At 46.7% G+C, this 13618-nt stretch overlaps 2 protein-coding genes across 2 annotated transcripts; one reads left to right on the forward strand and one right to left on the reverse strand.

The window, feature by feature from the left end:
• Window positions 1–1560: 1560 nt before the first annotated feature.
• fsaf1 (40S small subunit processome assembly factor 1) lies at window positions 1561–4465 on the reverse strand. Its single transcript, XM_029254636.1, has 7 exons — window positions 4285–4465; window positions 3812–4098; window positions 2878–2934; window positions 2528–2623; window positions 2348–2431; window positions 2040–2080; window positions 1561–1786 (listed from the first exon to the last, which is right to left on the reverse strand). The coding sequence occupies exons 1-7, from the start codon at window positions 4367–4369 to the stop codon at window positions 1663–1665; spliced, it is 774 nt and encodes a 257-aa protein (XP_029110469.1). The 5' UTR covers window positions 4370–4465; the 3' UTR covers window positions 1561–1662.
• A 242-nt stretch (window positions 4466–4707) lies between these two features.
• Window positions 4708–13372, forward strand: gnpat (glyceronephosphate O-acyltransferase). Its single transcript, XM_018742508.2, has 16 exons — window positions 4708–4899; window positions 5241–5432; window positions 5551–5727; window positions 6649–6778; window positions 7110–7237; window positions 7596–7671; window positions 7798–7949; window positions 8163–8293; window positions 8656–8879; window positions 9044–9289; window positions 9929–10008; window positions 10707–10847; window positions 10984–11083; window positions 11163–11256; window positions 11591–11652; window positions 11906–13372. Exons 1-16 carry the CDS (start codon window positions 4876–4878, stop codon window positions 11947–11949), a joined length of 2001 nt encoding a protein of 666 aa, XP_018598024.1. The 5' UTR covers window positions 4708–4875; the 3' UTR covers window positions 11950–13372.
• The last annotated feature ends 246 nt before the right edge of the window (window positions 13373–13618 follow it).

The following is a 13618-nucleotide window of genomic DNA, read 5'->3' on the forward strand; positions in this document are numbered from 1 at the left end:
CGTACTGTACCTTGCTGAAGTGGACATTTTTTGTATCAAGCGTACCAAAGTTGTTTCGTGCTCACAAAAACTGACTTGCAGTACTGTAAGAGGACCACAATTGACAGCGCAGCCGAGATCAGCGCCGTTTCGCTTTAACGGTCCGCGTCTTGGGCTTCTCCAGCTCCATACAGCTGTTTACAGATGTTTACTCTGCCCTGTTTATCAACTACTGAATTTATTAGGCTGGTACGTTTTAAATCGTCTCTTTCGCTGAGTGTACAAAATAGCTCCATAAAGATCACGCTGTAAATTAAGTCATGCCAAAATAATAATGTCAAACAGAGTAGTTCACTCTCGTGCATCTATGGCGCAAGGCTAGAATGTGCCGACTGCACGCCGACTTAACGCAAAAGGGAAAAGTGCCTGTGAGTGGCGTCCACATGAAACTGTCCCCTTTCGCGAGGCGAGGCGTGTCCGTTTACCGCAGTAAGAGAACAAGAAGAGAAGAGAGCCTCCGCTGCTGCTCAGCAGCGTCGAACCCGAACACGGTAAAAAAAAACGCCCACAGTACTTTCACTCCCTCTTTAAGCGTCACGCAGAGGTGCGTTTGGCTCACAGTTACATTCCGACGCGGTAACCTGCTTTTCGAATGTGAACCAAAATCAACCAAACACGGTGCTAAAGAGAATCGGAGCCCGATGAAAACCTGTCACTCGCACACTCTGGGACTGACGTTTGACCTTTATATTCCACTCCAGTTACTTTTTTATACATACAAACACGTATGAACATAGTCAATCCAGACATGCAGCAGCGACGCCTGCTTTGGTTTACCGTCAACAGAAACTCGGAGACAAGCACACGGAGGGAGGGGGGGTCCGTCCTATGCCTCATCAGCGGAAAAACCAGCCTCCACTGGGACGGCCTGACCCCCTCCCCCCTCCAGGGAAAGACTCCCTGCACAACTGCTTTGCGTGTCCACCGCACCTGTGGACTGCGTGCGTTTCCTTCCGAATCCCCTGCTCCCCAAATAATGTGAGCATTTTGTACCTTTTTGGTGGTTTGTATATGAAATGCATTGTAACTGCTGTTTTCATACAATATCGTGTAAAAGTACAGACACGCAATGCCTATTCCCCCTTTAAAAAACAAAAATTAATAAACTGTGATGACATGAAATTACTTGTTCGGTTCATTTGGGGCTTTCGGGGAAGAAGCAGCATAAACCTGGTTTTCGGTTTTCAAATGTTCGCTTTTTAACAAAGAAAAGTAAATAGGAGCTGCGACTCATTAAAAAGTTGGTAAATGCGAAGCTGTCTCCACAGCTGGTAGCGTAGTGCTTAGAGCTGCGGCCTTTGGATCCAAGGTCACAGGTTTGAATCCCACCTCCGGCTGTAGCATCTTTGAGCAAGGTACTTACTGTAAATTGCTCCACTAAAATTACCCCGCTGTGTAAAGGGGTACATAATTGGAGGTAACTTAACACTGTAAGTTGCTTTGGAGAGAAGCGTCAGCTAAATGTAATAAGTGTACAACATCCCCGTGAACCGATTCTGCTTTTTCAGCCAGTATGCAGTGGGTTTGTGCAAACTGATACTTTAATATTAGACAATAAAATACACTGGTACACCAAAAATATAGTACAGAATCTAAAAAAAAGAATTAACAATACTGTAAATCCTACTTTATTACCCTAGAATGTTTAATGCTCTGTATTTCTTTGGAGCTGAGAATTAACATGCCGTTCTTGAACCGTCCCACCTGTCCTGTGGGCAACTCGCCTGAAGACTTCCTTTTTTCAACTCTGGAAAGTAGAGGGGGGGGGGGATCTTCAGAAAATGAACATTTTCTAGTTGGGAATAAAGTATCTGGGGACTCGCAAAGTGAGCTGACATTTGCAAATGTAACATTTACTCATTTGCAGCTTGCTTAACACTATTTCTGTTAATATTCTAGAGGGGAAAACTATATTTCCGAAGACTTGTGTCACACTTGACAGGAACATCTTAGTATCCTACACTGTTGTTCCACAGAGAGAAGATAAGCTGCTCACTTACTTCTTTCTAGTCTCTTGCTTCTTCTTCTTCTTCTTGGTTTCCTTGGAAATTGGATCAAGACAACTTATTATGACCATACAAAGCCACAGCAGCCCGAGAGCCTGACCGTGCAGGAAAGCCAATAAACATACACAAGGTGGAAAATATGCTCCGATTATCTTCACTACTGACAGTACGTGACCAGGCAATATCAATTATTTATTCATTTGCGTGTACATCCTTTAGAAAACTACAAAAAATTTGGCCTTTCCATGGTGGGAAGGTGATGAACAACTATATTTTCCTACTAATGAAATGGGAAAACTAACCGATTTCATCTCTTTCTTCTCCTGTTTCTTCTCCTTGAGGGTCTGCTGGTAAACCTTGTAATTGACGTACTCCCTCTTAGGTGGCTGCAGGGGGAAAGCGAGAGGGTGACGCTCTGCACACACTTCATTGCACAGATTCACACCTGGGCTCGGCGAGAAGGCCGATACGCCGATGCCCACCCGCGCTCCCAGCATGATGGCTCGTTCCCGTTCAAATAGCCTCTGCTGCTGCTTCTGGAAGCCGGCGATTCCAAATCTGTGAACTTCCAAACGAGCCTTTGGACAGAGGAGAAAAACGAGCTAAAGCAAACAAAGGACTGAACGGAAAACACAGCAAATCTATTTTTTGTTTTTTTTTTTTAAAAAGTGCAGTATATTGTCACAAATGACAATGACTTTTACCTAAGAGTTTTACTTCTGCATCCTTCAAAAGGTTCATTACAATAAATAAAAAGAAAAGCACCTTTTTAAGCATGCAGACTCTCATATTTATATTTGTACTTTGTTGTTGTAAATTTCATCTTAATTACCGTTTCTAAGCCAAAGCTCTTTGGAGCCTTTTCTCCTTTCTCATTTGTTTGGGGAAGCTGCAATTAAAAAAAAAAAAACAAGTATTTCAATAGCAAAGCACACAGATAGTGCAAAGATAATGGAACAAAACACACCTGACCCTCACATAATGGTATTAATTCATTTCATGAAATCACCCCTTTGGAAGATGGGAAAATTACAAAAAAAAAACAAATTTTTGGAATACTAATACATTTCAGCTTGTGTTTTAAAGTTATATTTTCATTGACTCATTCATTCTTGGTAAACTTATATACTGGAGGGACATAGTGGTCCAGAGTTTATCCAGGAAGCCTAGGATGTAAGGCAGGGCACATCTTGAATGGAATCCCAGTGCATCACAGGGTAACCTGTCCCCAGACCTCTCACACACACACACACACACACACACACACACACACACACACACACACAGCATTTCAGATTCCCCATTCTATACGTGTCTTTGAACTCTGGAAGGAAACCGGCATGCCTGGGAGACACCCATGAGAACAGGGGAAAAACATGCAAACTCCACACACTGATCGGGATTCAAACCCACGACCTTGCTGCACTGAGATACCCATACTACCTACTGTACCAGCACCACCCCCCTGAGGTGCCTAAATAATAGGAGGCAGCTGGTAGCGTAGTGGTTTGAGCTACTACCTTTAGACCCAAAGGTTGCAGGTTCGATCCCCACCTCTGGCTGTCATACCCCTGAGCAAGGTACTTACCCTAAATTGCTCCAGTAAAATTACCCAGCTCTATAAGTGGGTAAATGATTATAAGAATGTAATAATTGTGACCTTAACATTGTAAGTCACTTTGGAGAAAAGAATCAGCTAAATGAGTAAATGTAATATTTCTACTGTTCATGTGCAATAAACCATGCACTGGGCTCGGATAATGCACCTTTATTTCAGAGTCTTTGCTTTCTGTCTTGTTCTTTTTCTTGAAGGGGTCGCGGAAGGTCACCGTCTCCACCTCTGTCGTCTCTCCGGTCCTTCGCCCACCTGCGCGGGACTGCGATTCGGGAAGCATCCCTGGGTCTGCGGGTCCATCGCCGCCCTCCTCTCCGTCCCCAAGACCATCATCATCGTCATCACCAGACAAGTCCTCAGAAGACACCATGTCCAGCTTCTGTCTTTTTCTCTTGTTACACTTCTTCTTCTTCTTCCTTCCTGCTCTTGAGTCATCACCTTTAAAACACATTAAACTGGGTAAAACATGAAACACATAGTGTGGGGAAACCTAAAAGTTTATTCCAAATTTAGAGAACAGGAGTGAGTGAGTGAGTCAGTCAGTCAGTCAGTCAGCGAAAACTGTCTCTCTCTCTCTTTCTCTCTCTCACACACACAGTGACTGTTGTTGTTACCACAACTCACCAAAATCATACATCTTACTCAAAACCTGGTCGAGGAAAGAATAATCCGCGTCAGCTCCCGCATCTTCTTTACTTTGTGAACTCATCCTTATTAATTTAACTCAGAGACCTGCGCTATTGACAACAATATTTTTCTTCTCCTTCATAGTTCGAGCCAAACACCTTTTCACGTGTTATTTCAAACCGGAAGACGAACCTGGGATGTCCTTCATCAGCCACCGTAGATGTAAAGATTACCGGAAGTTGATTCTGGAGCCTCCAATCTGTCGCTTTCAACGTTCTTCTAAACCGGAAGGCCCTCTTGATAAGTCTCTCAGCGGACACCCTACATGTAGTTCAAAACCGGAATTCGGCGCCAACGTTAAGCTCTGACTCGTCCCTGCACGGCCGCCGTAGTTGCTGTACCGGAAAAGGAAGTGGGGTCTCTCCTGATCGGACGGCACCGCCCATGTGATCAGTTCGTGCGCCGCGCCAGCCGAGCAGAATGTGGACGAGTGCGAGTTTTGTCTCGGACTAGGAACTTCGGCTTTCTTTGTCCTGGGGAAACGTGCAGGATCCGTGCCGTGTGTGGTGAGGTTTCCGGACTTTAGGAATGGCATCGAACACGTTGTACTCGGTACGTATAATGGCGGGTGGTGGTGGTGGTGGTACTAACTGTCACTGTCACTCACTGTGCCCCCCCCCTCCGCCCACTTACATTGTGCCTAAGTGGTGCAATAGTGGTGGCAGTTTTTTTTTTTTTTTTTTACACGCACACTTGACTTCTTCTCAATCTCAGCATCAGTCAGTTTACACTTGTCAAGTCAAGAGGGATCATTGATAACATGCAAATTGTGCAAAGTTTTGCTGCTGTTTGTTTACTGTCATCATCATCATGGGATAATAAACTTAAAACAGTGTATGGTTAGAATTTCAAGTCTATACCCCCCTCCCCTGGCCCTGGCATCGTGTGCCAAGCCAAGGGACCCAGCGCTGAAGAAGAGGGATGACTTCGAGGACATCTTGGAGGAGAGGAGGAGCTCCAGCGACCTCCGATACGCCCTCAGGTGCTACGTGCCGGTCGTGTACAAGGGCATCGCTCCCTGCAAGCCCGGCGTGCTCAAGACCGCGGTGCTGCAGTCGGACCGGCTGCGCCACGTGGTTGCCGAGGTAAGGAAGGACGCACGCCCCCGCCGATCGCCGGCGGACAGGAGTCCCCCGCGAGAGCTGGACGCGGCGAGTCCGGCGGTGACCGCCTCCCCGTGGCCCTGTTGTCCACCCTTCCCAGATGTCGAAGGAGACCGGCGAGTCCGCGGACGTCATCCGGGAAGAGGCGTCCGGCATCCTGGAGGAGATGGCCCACCGGCTCCGGCTCGGCACCGTCCGGTTCTTCGCCTACTCCCTCAGCAAGGCCTTCAAGGCCCTCTTCCAGAGGGTCCGCGTCAATGAGGACGGCATCCAGAGAGTGAGTCCCTCCCTGAAATGCGCGGACGAGCGGAGTGGGCGGTGGCCTTTGAGGCTGTACTTGAATAAACGCTGTGAATTTCACTATCGGTGAAAATGAAGGCACAGCCGAGAAAGATGTCTTCCCGCCACTCCCAAAGTACCACGGATCACAGTATATACCAGGGATCGGCGAGCCCTGCGCGGCTCTATCGTCCCTCTGCCGCGGCTCCCCGCGGCTTTGAAAAAACAATGTGAATAAATGGCTATTTTATTTAAATTATTTTGTTATTTAGTTAGTTTTATCAATGTAATAGTTATTATTTTGGAGATTAAGGTGATCTTGTAGCATTAAAATAAAACGTTGTAATATTTTGTCGATCAAAATTTGCATCCCAGCTCCGTATCGGTCGATACCATTGTATGCGTCACCTGTCGCCGCCCGGCAAGTGACCCGTCTTAAACTTTTGACCCCGCGGATAAGAGCTCGCAATCCTGTGTGAAGATCAGAGTGACGTCTTACAGGCCTGATATTAATCAGCTGTGCGGTGAGGTTCAGGAGGAGAAGTCACATTAACCAAGAGAGGAGTTATGCAGACCTAATGTAGTAAGAGTTCTTTACAAGAGGGGTCTGATACACAGATAAAATAAGTAAAACGTAAAGGAAATTAAACTGATTTGCCGCTAGAATTTTGTAAGCAGTTGTGTATATTCTCTGGTTTACCATAGTTATTTACACAGCGGCCCTGAAGGTCGGGGTTTGAAAAATGGATTCGAAGTAAAGGTTTTGTAAAAATGGAAAATGATGAATGAAATGCTCAACAGGTGTTACCTGGAGTGCAAAGTAAAAATCATTCCTAGCTCTTAATATCGTAACCAAGGCGATCCGTCCATACTGAACGTTCCTTCCCGCTGGGGTTAACGTCCATGTTCGTCTCATCAGCTTCAGCAGTCTATTCAGGAGCATCCCGTGGTGCTGCTGCCCAGTCATCGAAGTTACATGGACTTCCTCATCATGTCCTATATCCTGTACACCTACGACCTCTCCCTGCCAGTCATCGCTGCGGGGATGGGCAAGTATCCGCCGGGCCCACAGAGGGTGTGTGTGTGTGTGTGTGTTGTTCCTTGTTTCAATCAATCAAAGCAGTCTGTTGCTTAGTCACACATTTATTTAACCCAGGTCACTTTTGTGTATTTTGAGGAACATCCTACAATGTTGCAATGCATTCTGTTGTTTTTCCTTAGTTTATGAACTACAAGGTCAGATCTATTGGACATACCGAGGAAGTGTTCGTTTTAACATCACAATTATTAAATGAACTTTTATTTAATTAGTAATTGATTATTAACAATCGCGCGCTTGAACTTTTTCTCCAGCGTGTTACATTTCCCTGTGTCTCGCAGACTTCCTGGGTATGAAGATTGTTGGAGAGATGTTAAGAATGTCGGGCGCTTTCTTCATCCGCCGGTCGTTCGGAGGGGATAAGCTTTATTGGGCTGTTTTCTCGGAGTACGTCAAAACGATGCTGAGGGTGAGCACGCAACCTCACTCATCCCTTGGTGTTGACCACGGTGCAGCCGGGAAATGTCCCTTTAGTGGAGCTCTTGTGGCACTTCAGCCTCTGCTACTTACAGAGCTGAGGGATGATGCACGTGCTGAATTTTGCACGAGTTTATAACCTAATGGTGAATGTGATGGACCTTATTCTGACCAGAGTGGCCAAGATGTTCTGTTCTTTAGTTTATTGGTTGATGTTTCCTATGTAATGCAGCATAGCGATCAATCGTTGAGTAGTTTGGCTCCTTTTATTTTAATGGTTTCTCTGATTCTGGGGGATAATGAAGATGTCACCTTCCATTTCTGAGTCTATATTCCATTCTGTTGTGTAGAATGGATACGCCCCAATTGAGTTCTTTCTAGAAGGAACCAGAAGTCGCACTTGCAAGTCTCTGACCCCCAAACTGGGTAAGAGGTCATTCGTTGGCAGCTGTGTGTTTCACGTCCTGAACATCACCTCGGAATTTCACCGAGTTTGACGTTCTCTGTTAAGTCGGGCGTCGATCTTGCGTTTCCTCTCCTCGTTTCGGCCAGGACTCTTGAACATAGTGATGGAGCCTTTCTTCAAGGGGGAGGTGTTCGACGTCAGCCTGGTGCCCATCAGCATCAGCTACGAGCGGGTTCTGGAAGAGGCCCTCTATGCCCGTGAGCTCCTCGGGGTCCCCAAGCCCAAGGAGTCCACCTCCGTAAGTCACACCGACTGTAGTCCAGCACTCCACGCATTCTCACAGATCCCAGCCCTTTGCAAGCCTCCCTCCATCACCCAAATGCCACAGGTCGTACCAACCCACCCAGCAGCATGTAACATGAGCTTGGAAGCTGTTTCCTTACCATCATGTAATTGTTCAATATTTTAAACACCATTAGCTTATGATGCTACATGTTCACATTTTTCACAGGGGCTTCTGAAAGCCAGAAAGATTCTCAGCGAGGACTACGGCAGCATACATGTGTACTTCGGTCACCCGGTGTCCCTCCGCAGCTTGGCTCAGGGCAGAATCAACCGCTCCCAGTATAACCTGCTCCCCAGGTAGGTGCCGCGCTAAAGGACGGCTTTAATGGGGGTGTTCAGGGCAGCTTCTTGTAGCACCGGATACTTCACATCTCATTCCCTACACCGGTGATCCATGCTGGGTAGATAGCAGATCTCTGTAGGAATTAGCAGTCCTTGAGGGATTTGATGTAAGAAATCCTAAAGCCATTAGCTGGTTCGTGTCTGAAGCAGAAGGTCGGGAAACTTCCAAGAAGCCGTAGCTCCTCTACGGTAAGTACATTACAGGTTATTTACCGAGTTGGGCTGCTGAGGGGAGGAACCCTGGAGGACGACGGTGTCCCGCGTGTGGATTAATTCCACATCCTGGAGTGACTGTGCCACCTGTGTGACTCCCCCAGACACATCCCCAGAAGGCCAAGTCAGGAGACGCAGGCGTTCGTGAATGAGACGGCCTATCGGCTGGTGCGCCTGCAGGAGGAGAACATGGTGCTGAGGCCCTGGGTGCTGGTGGCTGCGCTGCTGCTGCAGAACCCGGACGGTGTGGACATGGAGCGGCTCGTCGAGCAGACGTCCTGGCTGAGGGGCCTGGCCGTTTCCTTCGGGGCCTTCCTGGACTGGCCCGGTAACACGTACAATTTAACTTCATATTTTGTGCCGAGCCGCAGGGCCTACGAGGGACTCGGTTGGGCGGAGTCTGTGTCCTCCCCCGGGGAGCCATCACCTGCGTGCTGCGCTGCGAAATCAGTCCGCACCGTGCACTAACCGCCCTCTCCTTGGACTCTCCAGACTACGTCTCTGCCAGCAAGGCGGTGGCCTCCAGCTTGGCGCTGCACACCGGCCTTGTGCGGACGGAAGGTGGTCGGGCGCAGCTGGCGATGGAGCCCAAGGAGCCGGGTAGCCCGGAGGAGGATCTCTTTGACCGCGCTGCCTCTGTGCTCTCCTGCGCCTCCTACAGGAACCAGATCCTGCACGTATTCCTGCGGCCGGCCCTGCTGGGGATGGCCATGCAGATGGCTGAAGCCTCCAGGAAGGGTGAGAGTACACTCTATACCGGTGGTCCTTGACCTGTGACGACCTGGACTCATGATGCCTATTCCGTCAACCTTTTTAATGACAGCCGCTCCATCTGTTGTATGATATCAGCTGGCTGCCCTGCAGATAACACCCATACTTCATTATGACTTAGTGTGCCTGTCAGCCATTGCCTTTTATTTACAGATACAGTTTTATTTGCAGAACATTTCCTGCTTTTTAATTTAAAATGGCTAGCAAGAGAAAATGTGAGTATTCTGGTGGTGCAGAAAGAGAACAAGGGAAACGGATTTAGAAATGAAGGTCAACATAATTATGCAGCACGACACTATAATACCGTAATATATTTATAGTATTATTCTATGTTTGTGTAGTTTAAAATGGCAATGCTAAAAAATAATGTTCAAAATAATGAGTATGTTAAAACTACACTTATAAATAAATTAATAATAAATAAACAAATTAGTGGAAAAAAGTAACAAAGCCCTACTATGGAACATAGCATTTTTTTTCCAAGCATGTTAATTGTTTATTTATCCTTGTGGTTTATATAATACAGTGTAAGGGAATCGCTGGAATGGAACCTCGTTGTAAGTCAAGGACCACCTGTATGTAATATTTCACTGTGGTGTTTTTCAGATGACATCTACAGCTGCTTCAGCTTCCTACGAGATGTCTTCTCGAACGAGTTCATCCTGTGCCCAGGGGGCACTGTCCAGGTGAGGCTCACCACCCAGTGTTTCCTTCCACCCACGTGGAAAATGAAGACAGCTCTCATTTCCTCAGTGCTACAGTCCTCGCAATCAAGCTGAAATCTCCAACTGAAGGTCCGCTTTAGGACTGCGGACGGGTTTCGAACATCAGACGTGTTCGAAGTGTGAAGGGGTCTTCAGCGACATCCTTGTTCCCCCAGCATTCCTTTTTGTTCATAACCCCAAAGTCGCTTTTAGACTTGAATCGCAGTTTAACTTTAATAATACACACAGTTATTTACTGGTAACTATATTAGTTACCTTCTGTAAATAGCTTTGATGCAGCTATAGCAAATAAAAAATGTAAAATTTTGGAATCTTTTTTAATGTACTTTTATTAGCCATTTTAAAAATAATCTAAAACAAAGTTAAAACTATTAAACCGTTATTGACATCCCATAAACATTCAAAGTGCCTTGTCTTGTTGTTCATTGCGAACACTCAGGAACACCAGATGCAGGCTGTAAACAATGTGGAAGTGAGTTGAATTAAGGTGGCTGCACACTCCTGTTTGGGTGATCTTTACTGTAGTGAAATGCAGTTAAAAATGAATAACGTGGGCATATTAGAGATTTTATAGCTGAACTTTTCATCACACCAGGAGCTGGTATGTCAGCCCGTGTCACACTGCCTTCGCACGCTGCTTTTCGCTCCCTTCCCTGCAGGACTTCGACGAGGCCTGCTACATGCTGACCAAGTGCGCCGCCGTCCACGTACAGAAGCAGGAGGTTGTGGCCACAGAGAAAGGCCAGCGCATCCTCTCCTTCCTCACCTCCCTCTTCCAGCCTTTCCTGAAGGGCTACCAGGTAGGACCTGCCCCCTTTTTGGAGCTCGTGGATTATCCTCGTCACTTTTGCTTCCTTGGGTTCCTGCCGTCCGCCACGAGTACGACCGGGTGAAAGGGATCACGACCCGGGCGTTACGCCTTTCTCTCCTGCTCAGGTGGTGTGTCGCTTCCTCTGTGAGGACGCCCCTGAGGGTTTTCCCGAGTCGGAGTATGTCGCTGCTGTCCGCAGCTTCGCCGTCAAGCGCATCTTGTCAGGTATCGACAGGGGTTAATCGGTCTCGTGAGGACAGAAACCCTGTGTGGCCCGTTTGGTGATTTTGCCCTCCGGTTCCAGGTGAGCTCACCTGCTACGAAGCCCTGTCCTCAGATGTGCAGAAGAACGCCCTGGCGGCCCTGCTGAGAATGAAAGTTGTGCGGAAGCTCAAAGTGTGAGTTGCTGTGCCGACACGGAATAGTACATGACCCGGGGAGCCCGAGTGATCCCGGTCAAGCGGACTGGTCATCAATGAATGTTACGGGCCAGCCGGTTGCGTAACGGTTGCGGCTTCCGCTTTTGGATCTGAAAGATGCGGGTTCAGATCTCACCTCTTGCTGCTGTGCTCTTGATCAAGGTGCTTCCCACAAATTGCTTCAGTTAAAACTCCCCAGCTCTATAAATGGATAAAGCATCCCGCACAAGTGCAGCTAATCGTAAAAGTATTCAAATGGGCATTTGTTTTATTGCACTTTTTTGGAAACTTTTTTTCCTTTGTGTTTATTCAGAGGCGATCAGGTCACGCTCAGAGTGAACAAGGTGGCTGCGAACACGCTGGAGAACAAACTTGGTGAGAGAACTTGCTCCTTGGATATAATTTAATGGGATGACTAAATGATCCGTCTTTATCGTGGGGTTCTCATTCACATAATTAGCTCTTTTAGTTGGTTTTTCCATCGTTCATAGCTCATCCTTTGCCAGCGCTGCTTTGAAGAGGGTCTTTGTTCTGCTTTATTTCGTAGTTATTAGAGCCTGCCGTCCAATGAGCCGTGATTTCGCTCAGTTTTTCACGTTGTCTTATTCTTCCTGTTGTCTTCCTGTAGGGGGCAGAGTTTCCACCCAGAAAGCTCTCCTCGCCCGCCTATAGCTCACTGCCTGCCAGGTCGCCGAGGATCCTGGGAACTGGCTTATGCCTTCGTTACCACGATGCCAAAACTCTCGACTATGGCGCTGAACTTCAAAGTCTCCTTCTCATATTTTTTTTCTTTTTTTTTTTTTTTTTTTTAAAAAGAGACTTTCAAACTGCCATATGGGAAAACCATTTGTACCTGAAACTTTCTGCAGCGCCAGACAACGCTTTGAGAAATTATGCAGATCAGTTAACTGTCACACCATCTCTAATGCAGTTCGATGATGATGATGATGATGATGATGAGGAAGAAGGCAACGATGGGAAGACGCTCATGTGGAGTTCACCACGGGCCTCCGTTGCACTTAGAAGAACAAAGTGTCACACCCAGACCCCGGTGGCGTTGTGTTACGTCGCTTTAGCGGTTTGTACGTTTTTGGCTATTTACAGCTCGCTGTTGGATCTTATACCTGTGTCATATGTCATGTTTTGCACATTTTATTTATTCAAATGTTTTTGCATTAATGTGAACTGGTCACATTGTGCAGCTGGGACACTTTGGGGAAGGTGCGTAAGCGCTGATGTGTGCTCAACACCACTGTCTGTTGCTGTCATGACTCAAGTCCACGAGATATCGGCGGCGACTGGGGAATCACTGAAGTACCGCTGAGATCTGTGCGTGGGATTGGAGCCAGACCGTTATTTTTAAATGATTCTCCTCTTGCGTGTCCAGTTTGGTCCAGTCTGCCTCCCCCCCCTCATTTCTTAATTATAATTTTATTGTGTGAAGGCTCCGTCTGAGGAAACGCACCAAACCGCCATTATTTAGCACTTTGTAAGGGAATGATGGACTGTCCCTCACACTCCAGAGCAGGTCACCTAGGTCTAGTGCAGCGGTTATGCGCCACTTGCGTGTTGATACCTGTGAGGTCGATGGGCAGACTGGCAGTTTGTGCTCCTATCAGGACAGTTTTGAGCACGGGACGGTGTGGTTTTACCCAACGGTTACTATACAAGAGGTCAGAAACGCTGCACTGCACTGTACCTGAAGTGTTCCTCTCCTTTACTGTGGCCCACCTGTTCCTCACTGGCTACTGATACCTGGAAATGAAATATTTCTTTTCAGTTCAGCTTCCCAAAGACTTTTCTGTTTTGTGCTTTTTCGGGTTTATTGTAATACTGTCCTTGATTATATTATTTTTCCACTTCACTCAGTTGTTACTTACTCTCATGCGCACTTATATCGTACAGTACTGTGGTTATTTTGCAAGCTTTCTTGTGACTAAGATGTGTTGTTGGTCAAGGGTTTGATGCTTTTGTCTAAAAAAATAGTGGTGGGGGGAAAAACTGCCCATGGTCATGGAGGGAGCTGCAGATTTTGCAAGCCTGGAAGGTCATGCTAATAAAGTAAAACCAGTGTGTGCTGGAGTGTCGTGTTTCCGTCTCCTGGTGAAAATGACCAAGGGTCGCGGTTAGAGGTGCTATCGCAAGAGCTTTTTTTTTCCAAGCGCAAAATAAAGAAATTTTTTTATTTTTCCAAACTTTATTTCATACCATAAGAATTAAGCATCTGCATCACAAATCACAAACAGAAAACCACATCCAAAGATTTTATCAGAAAAAATTTCTCATCATAAACATGGCAAAGCTTATTCACTCATCTAGACTCATTTTACTAATGCAAAGA

The sequence above is a fragment of the Scleropages formosus genome, chromosome 1, assembly GCF_900964775.1.
Source record: "Scleropages formosus chromosome 1, fSclFor1.1, whole genome shotgun sequence".
Taxonomy (NCBI): domain Eukaryota; kingdom Metazoa; phylum Chordata; class Actinopteri; order Osteoglossiformes; family Osteoglossidae; genus Scleropages; species Scleropages formosus.

Coding starts and splice junctions, on each gene's coding strand:
- fsaf1 (XM_029254636.1), bottom strand. CDS start 4,369: ATGAGTTCACAAAGTAAAGAAGATGCGGGAGCTGACGCGGATTATTCT. Junction 2,081..2,347: donor AGAAGAAAGAGATGAAATCG/GTTAGTTTTCCC, acceptor CCAATTTCCAAG/GAAACCAAGAAGAAGAAGAA. Junction 1,787..2,039: donor AAGCAAGAGACTAGAAAGAA/GTAAGTGAGCAG, acceptor TCTACTTTCCAG/AGTTGAAAAAAGGAAGTCTT.
- gnpat (XM_018742508.2), top strand. CDS start 4,876: ATGGCATCGAACACGTTGTACTCG. Junction 5,433..5,550: donor TGCGCCACGTGGTTGCCGAG/GTAAGGAAGGAC, acceptor CACCCTTCCCAG/ATGTCGAAGGAGACCGGCGA. Junction 7,950..8,162: donor AGCCCAAGGAGTCCACCTCC/GTAAGTCACACC, acceptor CATTTTTCACAG/GGGCTTCTGAAAGCCAGAAA.